The 17,155-nt window shown below is 39.7% G+C and overlaps 1 protein-coding gene across 9 annotated transcripts in view; it reads left to right on the top strand.

Moving 5' to 3' along the window:
• The window catches only part of SNCAIP (synuclein alpha interacting protein), a 156,059-nt gene that overhangs the window by 84,143 nt on the left and 54,761 nt on the right, over nucleotides 1-17,155 (top strand). For 8 of the 9 annotated variants that reach the window (XM_074382197.1, XM_074382200.1, XM_074382172.1 and 5 more), the window contains one exon: nucleotides 10,341-10,413. In XM_074382197.1, coding sequence (XP_074238298.1) covers nucleotides 10,341-10,413 — 73 coding nt within the window. Of the gene's footprint in view, nucleotides 1-7,546; nucleotides 7,688-10,340; nucleotides 10,414-17,155 lie in introns of all 9 variants that reach the window. The other variant, XM_074382205.1, reaches the window with a different exon arrangement.

Below are 17,155 nucleotides of genomic sequence, written 5' to 3'. Positions count from 1 at the left end.
ATTCACACATAACCCTAATTGTAAATGTGCTAAAAATTGTAAATGTAAATATTAACCCTAAGTGTAAATGGGCTAAATGCCCCAATCAGAAGACACAGACTGGCAAATTGGATAAAAAGCCAAAACCCATCAGTGTGCTGTATCCAGGAAACCCATCTCATATGCAAGGTTTCACAAAGGCTCAAAATAAAGGGATGGAAAAAGATTTACCAAGCAAATGGAGAGCAAAAAAAGGAGGAGTTGCAGTTCTCATCTCTGATAAAATAGACTTTAAGCCAACAAAGATCAAAAGAGACAAAGAAGGACATTACATAATGGTAAAAGGATCAATGCAACAAGAAGAGCTAATGATCCTAAATAGATACATACCCAGTACAGGAGCAACCAGATACATAAAGCAAGTTCTTAATGACTTACAAAGAGACTTAGACTCCCACACAATAATAGTGGGAGACTTTAACACCCCATTGTCAGTATTAGACAGATCAATGAGACAGAAAATTAACAGGGATGTCCAGGACTTGAACTCAGACCTAGAACAAGCAAACCTAATAGACATTTACAGAACTCTCCACCCCAAATCCACGGAATATACCTTCTTCTCAGCACCACATCGCATCTACTCTAAAATTGACCACATAATTGGAAGTAAATCACTCCTCAGCAAATGCAAAAGAACGGAAATCATAACAGTCTCTCAGACCACAGTGCAATCAAGTTAGAACTCAGAATTCAGAAACTAACTCGGAACCACACAGCTTCATGGAAGCTGAACAACTTGCTCTTGAATGTTGAGTGGATAAACAATGAAATGAAGGCAGAAATAAAGATGTTCTTCTGGTATGTGTTATGTCACAACATACCAGAATCTCTGGGACACATTTAAAGCAGTCCCTAGAGGAAAGTATATAGCAATGAATGCTCACATGAGAAGCAAGGAGAGATCTAAAATTGACACCCTATCGTCAAAATTGAAAGAGCTAGAGGAGCAAAACCAAAAAAACTCAAAACCTAGCAGAAGATAAGAAATAACTAAGATCAGAGCAGAACTGAAGGAGATAGAGACACAAAAGCCTTCAAAAAATCAATAAATTCAGGAACTGGTTTTTTGAAAAGATCAACAAAATAGACCACTAGCCAGATTAATAAAAAAGAAAAGAGAGAATAATCAAATAGATGCAATAAAAAACAATAAAGGGGATATCACCACAGATTCCACAGAAATACAAACCATCATCAGAGATTATTACAAACAACTCTATACACACAAACCAGTAAACCTGGAAGAAATGGATAAACTCCTGGACACTTACATCCTCCCAAGCCTAAACCAGGAAGAAGCCTAAACCCTGAATAAACCAATAACAAGGTCTGAAGTTGAGGCAGCAGTTAAGAGCCTACCACCCCAAAAAAGCCCAGGTCCAGACGGGTTCACAGCTGAATTCTACCAGACATACAAAGAGGAGCTGGTACCATTTCTTCTGAAACTATTCCAAACAATCCAAAAAGAGGGAATCCTTCCTAAATCATTTTGTGAGACCAACATCATCCTGATACCAAAACCCAGCAGAGATTAAACAAAAAAAGAAAACTTCAGGCCAATATCCATGATGAACATAGATGCAAAAATCTTTAATAAAATACTGGCAAACCAATTTCAACAGCACATCAAAAAGCTTATCCACCATGATCAAGTAGACTTCATCCCGGGGATCCAAGCCTGGTTCAACATACACAAGCCTATAAACATAATTCACCACATAAACAGAACCAAAGACAAAAACCACATCATTATCTCAATTGATGCAGAGAAGGCCTTTGACAAAATTCAACAGCCCTTTATGCTAAAAACCCTCAATAAACTAGGTATTGACGGAATGTATCTCAAAATAATAAAAGCTATTTATGACAAACCAAAAGCCAATATCATACTGAATGGGCAAAAAATGGAAGCATTGCCTTTGATATCTGGCACTAGATAAGGATGCCCTCTCTCACCACTCCTATTCAATAGAGTACCGGAAGTTCTAGCCAGAGTAATCAAGCAAGAAAAAGAAATAAAGGGTATTCAAATAGGAAAGGAGGAAGTCAAATTTTCTCTATTTGCAGAAGACATGATTGTATATCTAGAAGACCCCATCATCTCAGCCCAAAATCTCCTGAAACTGATAAGCAATTTAGCAAAGTCTCAGGATACAAAATCAATGTGCAAAAATCATAAGCATTCCTATACACCAATAACAGACTTAAAGAGAGCCAAATCAAGAATGAACTGCCATTCACAATTGCTACAAAGAGAATAAAATACCTAGGAATACAACTAACAAGGAATATAAAGGACCTCTTCAAGGAGAACTACAAACCACTGCTCAATGAAATAAGAGAGGACACAAACAGATGGAGAAACATTCCATACTCATGGTTAGAAAGACTCAATATCGTGAAAATCGCCATATTGCCCAAAGTAATTTACAGATTCAACGCTATCCCCATCAAGCTACCAATGACCTTCTTCGCAGAACTAGAAAAAACACCTTAAACTTCATATGAAACCAAAAGAGAGCCCACATAGCCAAGTCAATCCTAAGCAAAAAGAACAAAGCAGGAGGCATCATACTACCAGACTTCAAACTATACTACAAGGCTACAGTAATCAAAACAGCATGATACTGGTATGAAAACAGAGATATAGACCAATGGAACAGAACAGAGGCCTCGGAGGCAACACAACACATATACAACCATCTGGTCTTTGACAAACCTGACAAAAACAAGCAATGGGGAAAGAATTTTCTGTTTAATAAATGGTGTTGGGAAAACTGACTAGCCATGTGCAGAAAGCAGAAACTGGACCCCTTCCTGACACTTTACACTAAAACTAACTTCAGATGGATTAAAGACTTAAACATAAGACCTAACACCATAAAAACCCTAGAAGAAAATCTAGGCAAAACCATTCAGGATGTAGGCATAGGCAAGGACTTCTTGACGAAAACACCAAAAGCACTGGCAACAAAAGCCAAAATAGACAAATGGGACCTAATCAAATTCTACAGCTTCTGCACAGCAAAAGAAATAGTCATTAGAGTGAATTGGCAACCAACAGAATGGGAAAAAAATTTTGCAGTCTACCCATCTGACAAAGGGCTGATATCCAGAATCTACAAAAACTAAAACAGATCTACAAGAAAAAAACAAACAAGCCCATTCAAAAGTGGGTGAAGGATATGAACAGACACTTTACAAAAGAAGACATACATGAAATCAACAAACATATGAAAAAATGCTCATCGTCACTGGTCATTAGAGAAATGCAAATCAAAGCTACATTGAGATACCATCTCATGCCAGTTAGAATGGCGATGATTAAAAAATCGGGAGACAACAGATGCTGGAGAGGATGTGGAGAAATAGGAACACTTTTACACTGTTGGTGGCAGTGTAAATTAGTTCAACCATTGTGGAAAACAGTGTGGCAATTCCTCAAGGACCTAGAAATAGAAATTCCATTTGACCCAGCAATCCCATTACTGGGTATGTATCCAAAGGATTATAAATCATTCTACTATAAGGACACATGCACACGAATGTTCATTGCAGCACTGTTTACAATAGCAAAGACCTGGAACCAACCCAAATGCCCACTGATGATAGACTTGACAGGGAAAATGTGGCATATATACACCAGGGAATATTATGCAGCCATCACAAATTCGTGTCCTTTGTAGGGACATGGATGAACCTGGAAGCCATCATTCTCAGCAAACTGATGCAAGAACAGAAAATCAAACACCACATGTTCTCACTCATAGGTGGTTGTTCAACAGTGAGAACACATGGACACAGGAAGGGGAACATCACACACTGGGGTCTGTCGGGGGGAAATAGGGGAGGGACAGCAGGGGGTAGGGAGTTGGGGAGAGATAGCATGGGGAGAAATGCCAGATATAAGTGAAGGGGTAGAAGGCAGCAAATCACACTGCCATGTGTGTATCTATGCAACAATCTTGCATGTTCTTCACATGTACTGCAAAACCTAAAATGCAGTAACAAAATTAAATTAAACTTAATTTTTTTAAAAAAAACCTCTTGGAAGGAAGATATGATAAAAATAAGGTACCAAAGCAAAATTCAAATTCATTTGAAAACAGGATTAGTTATAATAATTTTCATTAATGTAACTCAAATGGTTGGAAGAAATGAATTTAAAGCAGAGTGAGATAGAGGCATGAAAGTGTGGGTCACCAGTATCTCTACCATGTAGAGGCAGTGGTTGTAACCGGGAGTATAGTTAAGGTCATCTCTGTAAACATGGAATGTGGAAAGAGAAGAACATTCCGAAAATTGAACTGTGCAGGAGTATATCCTATGTGGTAGGGTCTAGAAAAAGAGGTTTCTACAAAAGAACTAGAAATAAGTTTTCAGAGATAAAAAAATGAAAACTAAGGGAGCTAAAAAGGCAAGGGGGCGTGGAATTTAAGGAGTTTAAAACAATAGTTGATAGTGGCAAATAGGTCATTATAAAGATGAGAGTTGAAAAGTGCCCTCTGGAAGACCCCTTGGTGGCCCTAATAAGCACAATGTCTTTTGGGTGATAGGCAGAGCCCTATCATGACGGCTGGAGGAGTAAGTGCGGAGATGAGATAATAGAAACAAGAACAGAGACAATTCTTTCGAAAGAGATGGCTAATGAATGCAAGAGCAGAAAGGCCCATGCTCAGTCAAGGAGGCAGAGTGTCCTGAGGTGGTAGGGGGGCTTGCTTATCTTTATAGGACGAGAGGAGAAAGCCAGTGGTGAGAGTGGGCTGAGGAAAGGGAGGGAGGAAAGAATGGCGGCAGGCAGGAGTCCCGAGGAGATGGGAAAAGAGGAAACCTGAGCCCCAGCAAAGGGCTGGCAGTGGAGGGGCAGACTGTTAGTGCCATGTCGTAAGAGAAGGGGCAGTGGAACATAGTTTGCAATGGAGGGCATGAAGTCTTCCTGAACTGGAAGTGCAGGCCTTTGGAGGGAAGGCCAAAATTTTAGAAAAATATTATGTTCTGAAAATCTCTCTTCAGCTACATGTCTTCGCTGTCACTCCCAGCTTTGCTTGTACACATTATTGCCATTGTTTTTATTGTGTGGCTGTTGAGATACCTGCCTGAATTTTGGAAAACCGTGTGAGAAATCATGAATTTCACCATGGTTGTTTGGATGTCTGGATTAATTGTTTCTTTTGGAAACTTTTATGGGGCTTTAGTAGTTTAACAGTCTCCAGCTTGCAAAGGTTCTTGGGATGTTAGTTCTTTCATTTTCTGTGGCTCATTACCATTTGAGTAATGTCTGCTCGTTTGCTCAGTTGGCTCCAGTTTTCAGGAATAAGGGCCAAGGCTTTTCAGCCCTGAACAATATCTAGGGTGGTCAGAGATCCCCGCAGCCCAATGTAGAAATCACGCATTGTCATTATGAATCTCATGCATGTTCCGACTGTTTTGCATGGCATGGTGACAAAATTGACTGGCGTAGGCTGGGATGTATAGGATGATCTTGCACCGTATCACCTCTGTGAAGTGGCTAAAGCTGACTTTTCAATGTCAGCCCTGGGCTGCAGACTCTCTTGAGTGAGGAAAGAGCAAAGAAAAGCCAAATAATGTACCAAAACAGGCTGAGCTATATTTCCTTTTCTTTCTAATCCCAGCTCTACCCCTCTTTTCCCGCCTCACTAGGTCTCATATCTTCATTTACTGAGCTTAAAATCATGGCAGAAATAAAAATGAGGAGGGAAGCTCCGAAAGCAAACATAGAAAACAGGATAAAGAGAAGAGGCAGACATTTACTAGAGCTCTACAGTTTGTAAAATGATTGCATCTACATTATCTCATATAATTATCTGTGTTTTACACATAAGGAAACTGAACCCCAGAGATCTTAAATGAATTACTTGTCCAGAACCATAGAGTTAATAAGTGTCAGAACTAGGACTTCCATCCAGATCTTATGGCTCCAAATTCATCGTCCTTTATACAAAAGGTTCAGCCATCAGCTAATATTCATGCTATTAATATATTAAGAATTTTTAAAAATATAAAATGATTTATTGCTAGGCTTGTAATTATGGGTTTTTCTAAGATTAGTGCTATGTAAATATTAACTGCTGACATTATTACTACTACTGCCACCAAAATTATGGACTGAACTATATCCCTGCCTCATTAGTTCTCATATCTAGAGGAACTTATTTAATTCAGTTTAATAATTGCCTAGTATCTTGGGTAAATAACATATTGTCCACACCTTTGGGAAGCAGAGAAAGCAGTTATGTAAACATATAGGAGAACCATCATGTGATGAGTTTGTAATGGACTTATGCCTAACATAAGGAAATAATATAGAACAATGGTTCTCAAACTTCCTTATGCATCAGAATCACCTATGTGGCTTGTGAAAAAACAGATCACTGAGCCCCACCATTAGAGTTCCTGATTCAGTAAGTCTGAGATGGAGCCCAAGAATGTGAATTTCTAACAAATCCTAGGTTGTGTTGGTATCACTGGTCCAGAGACCACACTTTGGAAACTGGCATTACTTCCTTATGGGTCAGGGGTCAGAAAAGATTTTGTAGAAGTGATACCCAGGCAAAGCCTGAAGAATTAAAAGGCGTTTGCTTAGGAAAATGGGCAGAATGGCATTCAGATGGAATAGCATATGTAAAGGTATAGACCAGCAAAACAATAGGTAGGGCAACCAACAAGAAATTTGTTACTGCCACAATCAAAAGAAGTTGACAATGTGAGATGAGGCTGAGCTCATGGAAGGCTTTAGGTGCCATGCTAAGGTGTCTTGTCTTTGTCCTATAGGCTGTGCAGAGCGTTAGTCAAATTCTTATTTCAGAAAGCTGATTAATTCTAGTGTTAGTATAAAGGCCTGGAGGAAAGTCCCACTTACTGTCTAAACATGAAAGAGCTCCTTTGAATGTCTATAATATTATGCCCAGGGATTAGTCAATATGTACACATCTTGGTATTTCAGTTAAACAGTTAATCAGTCCCTGTGTGCCATGCACATATACAAATCAAAAATATCATTTTCCCCCAAGTGCTTATGGAAGCCAACACCTACAGATAAGAAACGCCACAGCACAAGACAAGGCAGAAACTTACCAAGAGAAGAAAAGAGAAAAGTCAGTAAGAGCTGAAGCAATCAGCCAGGGCTTTGTGGAGAAGCAGAGCGCAGCTGGCCTTGCCTTGTGGAATGGTGGCATTTGCATAGCTGGAGGAGGGCACTGTAGGAAAGGGGGACCCCTGAGTAAAGAAACAGAAGGCAAACAAAACTTTGGAAGCACAGGGACGTTGAGGAGGCAGAGGCAGCTGGTCAACCTTTGACAGAGCTCTTCCTGAGTCATGCTAGAGAAGTGGAAAAGAAGTCTGGAAAACAAATTTAGATCAAAAAGCCTATTTTCACTAGGAATAACCTCTGGAAGAATTCTAGAACAGGAATAAATTATAGAGATAGAAGATGTTAATACTTCTCAACTAACTGCAAGTCCCCTCTTCACTCTTCTCACCCAAGGACAATAGGAGTCAAGGGAACAGGCTACAAAAGCTTGGATTGGAAGACACAGGCAGGGAAGATGCACTGGGCTTTGGTTCCCATAGGGCCAAACTAACAGTAGTTGCTGCCCTGGGAGCCTGCCATTGTCCTGAGAATGAGGTATGTTGGCAATCTGACAGTTCCTTATAAAAGGCCATCTGTCCTGTGAACTGGGATGAAGGCCTGGGAAGCCTTCCATTCAGCTCCCAGATGGTAGCACAATGCATACTTGCAAGGGAGACTTCTTGGATCATTCGCTCATTCCCAAATTTGCAAATGTGGAAACATTTTTGGATGCTGATTTGTGAGTTATGTGTTTCCTGTGCATTTTTTCACATCACAGCTTAACAGTCTTCACGGCACTCCCTTAAGCCTTCTCTTCCATCCAAAGAGTAGTATTTATACTTACTGAAACATCCACAAATTGATTTTGTCTTGTGTCTTTATAAAAAATGATGGATTTGTTCACAATGTAGATTGGAGTCACTGCCAAATTTGACGTTCCATATACCCTTAAAATTTATCAAAACTTTGATTTTCTGGATAACCTGTCGTCCTGTTTGGATTGCTGTACTTTTTATTTCTAGTCCCAGGAGGAACACATGATATTTTCTCTAGTCATTGTTACCAGAGAATTAAAACATATGCCTTCACCAAAGTGACTTCCTATGTGACTCTGGGTGGAGGGGCTAAGTGCCACAAGTGATTTAGTTTGAGGCAGCGGCAGTGGCTTCGATAGGCTAGTGCCTGCCTCTGACTCGGTCCCCATCCCAGCCAGGTGCTGCTCAAATTTAAACCTCATTAAGTTAAAACTTACTGCACACTATGGGCCTTTGAGGGCAAATAAGAAGAGTTGAAGCGACAGTGAATACTTCAGAGATTCTGATATGTCTGACTTTGGGTGGGAGATGGCAGTTAGGAAGCATGTGCCTTGAAATACAGATAGCAGCTCACCCATTTTAATCAGATATCTATCATTAAGTTCAGTGAACAAATCTTACCGAATTTTTCATTAACTAAAACACAATTCATCTTAGATTCTCTCTTTCTAAAATCTTGCCTTGGATGAAAAGAAAAGAAAAAAAAAAGAGTGAGACTTTGCCAAAGGGTGTTTCATGGGACACATGGCAACCAAAACAAAAGGCCCAATTTTAATTGAATTATAGGCTGTGTAATTATTTAACCTGTACCAGCTGGTCTCAAGAAGCTACCAGATTCCTTAGAGAGCTTGTACTTGGCCAGAAACATAAGGTACCTTATTAGTACCAGGAAAAATGCCTTCTGTACCCGTGTTACCCCAGGACCCCAAAAACATAACATGAAAAAACTACTTATAGGTTAATTTTGGGTTTAATAGGCAGTCATCCCTCCCTCTGAGCACATGGGTGGGTTTGCTAAAGCACCTGTAGTCTCTGAGGCATTGGCCAATATAAACAGGATATTATTGCATCAGACAGGTAAGGGTAATTTCTCTAATTAGTCATTTGAGATTTCATTTTTCACTTGCAAATACTGGAAATTTAATTTGCTTGTGACATGTAGTTGGCAAACTGACAATATCTACAACAGTTCCACCCTATGTCTTGCTGTCCTGGTAGCCTGGGGAAAGCACAAGGACATCTCAATGCAGACGCTTTGCTTCATCTATCGACATCAAGCTAACTAAAGTACCTGCTTATTGATAAATGTGTCCTAATTACACATTCCTCACTTGTAATGCTAGAGTAATCCTAATGAGTTTCCTGCGATCATTTTTCTTTTAGATTAAATGCTTTCTCTCAATCCCCCCAAATTTTGCAGTGGTGAAATAATTTATAATACAAACTCATTTATATTAAGAACATTGTCCCCAGAGGTAAAAAGCAAAGTAGTTTTAGGAAGCTGCATTTTATGAATTAAAGTATGAGTGTGATTGAAGATAATCTCTGACTTGGTCTTTTATTAGAAAACAAGTTCATTTTATTTATTTTGTTTTAAAACACCCTCCTCTAAAGAAAGATTGATTGGCGTCACATGTCATCCCCATAAATCATAGCTATTGATTTCACATTTGTTTTAGCTCTTCCAATCATATGCCCCCTTGTGTCATAATTTGTTATCCCAAAAACCAGCCTTTAAGTGGGTGCTGAAACTGAGCCCGGAGGGTGGTTTCTTTCCACTCAAACTAATCTGTATGCGAAAGAGATGAGCTTTCAAACACAGAACCATACCCCTCTTAACTACCTATGACATTACCCTGGTATGATAATGGATGCTATGCACTAAAATCTGAGGCAAGTGGCAACATTAGGGACTTTTGCATAGTCCAGTCAGCATCGGCCCAGACACGTCTCCTAACTGCCCCCAGTGCTGCAGGAAGCCAGGTGCTCCTGTACTTGGCTTTTCACACACAAGCTCACCCTTAGGATTCAGAATGCAATTATCAAGGCCATCTTCTTGAAACTCTTAGGGTCACACAGTTCTTCCGTCTTCCACAAGTAGCAGAAGTGATAAGAGGAAGAGAGTGTCTGCAGACTATGCCCACCGATTTTTGTTAAAGAAGGTCTGCCCGGCCCTCTTTTTAAACTACATATGGTTAGATGCTTGCAGGTAGATCTTAGGATGCTGCCAGATCACCACGAAGCTCATTTAGGGTAAAATGAGATAAATTTTCTGAATATGCATGTTGTACCCAAGTATCACTTCTTGTGTTTTGTTTTTCTGGCCAATCTGAAATAATGTTTGCATTTTAAATTGTGATTTTATGCCCTCTCTTTTCCGGCTTCCCATTCAGTATTCAGTCACATCACTCAAGACGATCCCAGAGCTGTGCCGAAGATGTGATACGCAAAACGATGACAGATCAGGTAGGTTTTGCTCCTCCCCTCTCCTCCTTTCCTGACTTAGTGTTAAGGGCTCCTGGAAAGCTGTTTTCCCTCACATTGGTCTCCTCCTGCTTTTTGTTTTCTTTTCTTTTTATGGCTTCTCCACTCACACCACCCCCCACCTCATGCCCTTCCTTCAACAAACAGATGTTAGGTCATCTGAAAAAGGATAGCAGGACAGGGAGGCCCTAATGAGGACTTAGCTGCATACAGATAAATAAATGTTCAGAGCTCATCTCGGCATCTCCAAACCACAGTATATGCAGCAATTTACTGAAAACCCGGGAAACCATTGGTGACAAAACATAATGATGCAGGCGCCAATGAAAAAATGTTGGATGCATTTACTACCCATATGGCAAGGACCAGCTTGAGGGATGGTGCTTTGCCAAAGTCGGAAACCCTATCAGAGATGCGACATGATAGACTCTGCAATAAGGCATACTGTAACAGTTAAGATTAAAGCAAAAGCTTTGGAGTTTAATAGTGTAAACTAAACAGAGAATTATGGCATATAGATGAAAACCAGCCGGTCAACCTTTTCTCCTTACACCCCAACCCCCAACAAAAAAAAAGTACATTCAGAGTTGTTTTCCCTCTGTAAATCAAATTAAGCTTCTCTGCTTTTCCTTCGATGATGGGCAAAAATGAAAATAAAAAATGATATTGATGGGAATTATACCATTGTTTGAAACTGTTTATTATTTTTTCTAAGTAATTACTGTATGGCATCATCTCTAACCTTGCCAAAGCTGGACCTCCCCTGATAGTCACTAGAATCCTGAGAACCAGATAATCCGCAAATTATGTGTATTGTGTTTAAAAATAAACAGATGTGCCTTACCTATACAGCTACTAGAATTCTAGGTCTTTCTAATGAAAAGGATTTTTACAAAGCTAATTTACTTTTCCCCTGGACTGTTTGTTTTCTTTTGACATTTTGCTTAGGAGAGATGAGAAAAATAATTAGTCTTTCTAGGTTTGTTTATCTCGGTGTTTGTGTGTGTATGTAAATGAAAGTAATGCTTCCATGTTTGGGTCAGATACATCAGAGAAGATAGTTTTCTGTTCAAATAAAAGCTTTTACTTACCTTCACTTATTTTTTATTTCAAAAACATTCAAGTTCATGTAAGATTTAATAGAGGCTCTTGGCTATAAATCTTATAAGGATTTGTCTGCTTAGAAGGCAGTGCTCGTTTCAAACTTGAGCCAATGACTGTGATCAATGACACAGGTAGCAGACTGCAGTGGAGAGGCTGCCAACATCCGAATCACCAGGCCTGGGTTCGAGTTAGAGTTCAGGCATTTACCAGCTAAATGACCTTGAATCTGTGACTAGTTGTCTATAAAGTAGAGAAGAAACCTGTACCAATGTTGCCTGGCTGTTCTTAGGATCAAACTTAAGTGATGTATCAAAAGGGTACTTTGCAGATACAAGACTTTCTTTTTTTCTTTATTTGGACATAGGGAATAAGAGAGAAGAAATAATAGCAAATGCTTCATTAGTGCTTAATGTGCTGGGTACTATTGTAAGTACTCTGCTTACATTAATCTCATTAATCCTAAAATAGTTGTGAGCTAAGTACTGTTAGGATGTTTGTATCATAGATGGGCAAACTGAGGAACAGAGATGAGAAGTTAAACATCTTACCCAGAGTCACACAGCAATTAAGTTATAGAGCTGGGATTCAAACCCCAGGAAATCTACTTCCAGATTCTGTTATTTATTCCTTACATATACACTCTTCCAGATAGTTTGGCTTAATGGCAATAATTTATTTTTAAGATATTATCCTTTTAAATCTTTATAAGTCAGAATTTTCCTTGATTAAGTGATAAATTATTTTTTCTCTTTTAAATGGTGACTCTTACCAAGTTAAGTGAATAAACAGAAACTTTTAGCAACCATTTTTCCAGTTCATTTCCATTCCAACCAAAGAGCTTGTTCATTCCATTTTCTCCAGGTTTTATAATTTCTAGTCATCTCTACAATAAATGATGGTAGACTTTTCTCCTGTGGTTGAGGAGGAGGCCAGTTTCAAACTTAGAAGCTTTTGAACTTTACCCAGAACAAAGAGCTTTCAAGGTAATCGGCAATAATTAGACCTGACAGGAAATGGATTATGAGGGAAAGACTCAGGCTTCTTAATGGAATTGCATGTACATTTCCAATTTGACAGACCATTTGGAGGCTAGGAAACTGCATTCTGATAGATCAAGAGTGACCCTGGAGAAAGGAACTCACGGAAAAACGTGTCTGCCCACAGCATCACTATAGAATTATCCATGGGCTCCACTGAAAGAAATCTCAATGTGGTTAAGTTTTCGAAGCTAGTTTCCTAAATAACTGAGGCATGCTTAATCAGTTTCATAGGCATTCAGATGTAAAAATAACCCTCCCCACCCTGTATTTCTTGTATCAACCACATAAGGAGTTTGCACCAGGAAAGCTAGCAAATTTCCATCTTTTCAAACAGATGCAGCACAATGCACTTTGGCTTCTGAGAAAAGTCCACATCTTTGGGATGGGGCACTCTCGGGGGCACCTTCTTCAAACTCTGTCAGTTACAATACAACTGATATGGTTTGGATCTGTGTTCCCACCCAAATCTCATGTTGAATGGTAATCCCTACTGTTGGAGGTGGGGCCTGGTGGGAGGTGACTGGATCATGATGGGGGATTTCTCACGAATACCATCTCCTTGGTACTATCCTTGTGGTAGTGAGTGAGTTCTCATGAGATCTGGTTGTTTAAACATGTGTAGTACCTCCCCCACTCTGCATCTTGCTCCTGCTCCTGCCATGTGAGATGCCTCATTCCCCCTCTGCCTTCTGCCATAACTGGAAGCTTCTTGAGGCTGCTGCAGAAGCCAAAGCTGCTGTACTTCCTGTACAGCCTGCAGAATCATAAGCCAATTAAACATCTTTTCTTTATAAATTATCCAATCTTGGATATTTCTTTTTAGCAGTGCAAGAATGGATAAATATGATACCCCACGAGACAAGGATGTTTTTCTTTACCTTTATAAAAGAGTTACACTCTTGCTGTTTTGTACAGGTTGTCAAATGTTAACATCTATCCTTATATGTGTTATGTCTTTGCCCAGATGTTCTCATTTGCTCTCCTATTTATTTATTCAACAAATATGTGTTGAGTGTCTCTGACCCAGGTACTGAGGACGTGATAAAGAATAAGACAGACAAGACCTCTGTGCTCATGAAGCTTACATTCTATTGGGAATGACAGCCAAAAGGCAAGCAAACAGATAAACAAGATCACCAAAGATAGTGAGAAGAGGCACCGTGAGGGACTGTCATAATTTGTAGGAGTTGGGGTGGGAGGGAGGTCTTAGGGCATCAGGGAATGTTAGAAGGCCCCAGCCATGGGAAAAACCAGCAAAGTGTGTTGAAGGCGGAGGAACTAATAACTGCAAAGTGCCTGAGCCAGGAATGAGTGTAGCAAGTATGAGGAAGAAAAAGAAAACCAATGTAACTGCAGCATGGTGATTCAAATGAGGAGCAGTAGGGGATGAAGGCAGAGAGGTGATCAGGGTCAGACTCCTTGGGGAGTTCGGATTTTATGCTAAGTGCAGTGAAGAGCAATGCCAGCAGGATCCCAATTTTTCTAAAATCCTATGACCTGGAAGGAAGCTTCTGCATGTAGAATCATAACTCCAACTAAGAGAAGGGACTTTCAAAATTATCTAGTCTGTGAGAAAGGGCAAGTGAGAAAGTGCAAATAATAAAGAAAATGGGTAAAATGCTGACAACTGATGAATGTGGATTAAAGGTCTACAGCTATTCTTTGTACTGTTTTCATTTTTGCAACTGTTTTATACATTTATCTACAAGTGAAAAATGTGAGAGTTATTTACAGGTTAAAAGTTTTCTAAAACGCAAAAAAGAAAAAAAAAATCAGGTGGTCCAAAGTCAATCAGATCTTTGAAAGTAATCCTTCTTATCCCAGCGGCAGGGTCATCCAGCCTGCACTTCATCAATTTAGCAGCAGGGAGCACACAATCTCAGGAGGTAGCCCATCCATAAAGCTTTTGCTTGGCCAACGTCAGTGTCCCCTGAATTTCCACTCACTGATCCTGACTCTTCCCTTGGAACCACAGAAAAGGACAGTCCCTCCTGGACAAGAGTGCCACTGCGTGTGTGGAGACAGCAGTCACTCTTGGCCCTGTCTTCTCCAGGTGAACATTTCCTTCTGCAGTTCTGAGTGTGGGCTGCTCATTCTTTTCACTCTCCCGTGGATACAGTGCAGTTCCCAGCATCCCTCTTAAAGTGGAGCACCCAGAACCAAACCCGAGGTTCCGCCCCAAGTGGTCTGCTCGGAAACCACAGAACAGTCCCCAGGGTTTCCCACATATCTTTTCTGTTTTCCCAAGTAGGGCTGTCCATCTTGCCTGCTTTCTGAGCATCCTCAGAGGAGCTGGAGAGTAAAACGAGCCCTGTTTAAGGCCTTTGAAAGCCCCTCTGTAAGACATACAGCCTGGGTCTCACCTCACTTCATCCCTGCAGCTCTAGTGATGGGCTCCAAGAATGAATAATGGCAGTGTTGTCAGAGGCCTGGAAGTCGTCTCCCCGCACCTTCCACTGACTCACCGATACCCACAAATCCACCTTAGGAGTGCCCTTTCTTTTTATCTATTTTTTTTTTTTTTTTGAGACAGTCTCACTCTGTCACTCAGGCTGCAGTGTGCAGTGGCTCAGTCTCAGCTCACCGCAACCTCTGCCACCCAAGTTCAAGCGATTCTCCTGCCTCAGCCTCCCAAGTAGCTGGGATCAGAGGCACCTGCCACTGTGCCTGGCTAATTTTTGTATTTTTAGTAGAGATGGGGTTTCACCATCTTAGTCAGGCTGGTCGTGAACTTCTGACATGGTGATCCACCTGCCTTGGCCTCCCAAAATGCTGGAATTACAGTGTGAGCCACCACACCCAGGCCTCTGGGAGTACCCTTTCTTTAGCCAAAAGCTTTGATTCCTGTTGAAGTCTACGTTTTCCCCTAACAGGAATAACATTTTAAACTATTCTCCATCAACAATACTGCACTAGGACTGTTTCAAATTTTTGCGAGAAAAGTGGTTTAGAAAGAAAGGAAATATTAGGGAATTGGAGATGCCACAGGTGGGAAGGAAGCAAAAACTAGAAGTGGGAAGCCTGAGAATGAACTGCCTGTACGTGGAGATGCACAGGTGCAGTTGAGGTTTCCGAGTTGTTTCATAAGCCATCAATGAACCAGGCATTGTGCCAGGCCTCTAAGCAGCATATTTATCCTCAAAATAATTATCAGAGGGCGAAGCATTACTGTACCTGTTTTATTGATGAGAAAACTGAGGCTTACAAAAGGGTAAATAATTTGCACAAAGTTCTAGAGCTGGCAAGTGGACGTGAAACTTGCTCTGCAGTCTCCAGACCCGCTGTGGGTAAGCTAACTCAGTTGAGGAATAATTTATTCCAGAGAACCATGTGTAGCAACTAGTTTGGGGCAAGGATTAGCAGCAAAGGAAGTTATGTGTGAAAAAAATTGCACCTAAAAAAGGAAGTTATTGTGGAACGTTTGCACACATTCTCTGCTTAATATCTGCTACTCATGTGGGAAAAGAGGACAGCACAAGGCAGTGAATGTTAACTCTTCTCTATGGTTTTCTCCAAATGTGGACAAAAAATACATTATGGTGACATATGGTGTTCAAATCAAAACCTATTCAGTTTCATTGACTTAGAGTTTTTAAAAATTAATTGGACATTCAAATACACATTTGTTTCAATTCATGGTACTTTAAATGTGATTTTTTTCAAAATCTGTATCTGCTAAGCTCATTGTATAATTTTCTTATGAAAGAAGGCAGATAAATATTAATGCTGCTTTACATCTGAAAACTGCTGAGGTTAGAAAACTCAGTTATATAACAGCAATAAATGACCCTGTAATGTGTCTGAAAATGGATCCTGAAAAAACGTTATACCTAAATAATATAAAGTGTTATTTGTATGACAATGAGTAAAGGAAACAGTACTTTTTAAACTTGGTTTCTGGCATTAAAGTCATGTAGGTTGTACATTTAAAAGCATTGCAAATTTGCTATATTTTTGAACCCTGTGCATGTAAATTTTCTGACAAACCCTAAACCTATAAAGATAAAAGATGTGATGTCCCAAGATTAAAGGGATTTAAGCCAACACCTAAAATAATAAGTTTACATGAAATTTGTCCTGTAGATGCTGTTATGACATAGTTGGTAATGCTAAATATATAAACCTCCTGTTTTCAATATTTATTAAGGTTTAATGCTAAAAGCATGAAAGTGAAGGTTGGTATGGCAGTTTAAATTGAAAAGCTTTTTGATTAATCGATTTCACAGGATGTAATGTAAACTGGACTCCAAAAAGTGGAGAAACACATTTTCTAAGATCTCAATCAAGAAAATCAACACTTCAACCTAATCCAGCAAGAATCTAACATTTATGACAAAGAAATGTTTAACTAGAGTAAAAATTTACAAATGATAAGACATCAGATGAGAATATTTATCAAATAAAACAATTATTTGATTGTTTAACAAAAAATGATTATAAAGGTGATATCCATTATTTTTAAAGAACTTAACCTGGCCACCAAAACAAAACAACTGCACTCGTTTCAAGTATTTTTCCCCTTGAGTTATATTTGTACATATCGTTGTAATCACAACAGGAGGATAGTTTTTGCTTCTTTC

The sequence above is a fragment of the Saimiri boliviensis genome, chromosome 1, assembly GCF_048565385.1.
Source record: "Saimiri boliviensis isolate mSaiBol1 chromosome 1, mSaiBol1.pri, whole genome shotgun sequence".
Classification (NCBI taxonomy): domain Eukaryota; kingdom Metazoa; phylum Chordata; class Mammalia; order Primates; family Cebidae; genus Saimiri; species Saimiri boliviensis.
Note: the sequence above shows the minus strand (reverse complement) of the source record. Positions and strands in the feature narration are given on the sequence as shown.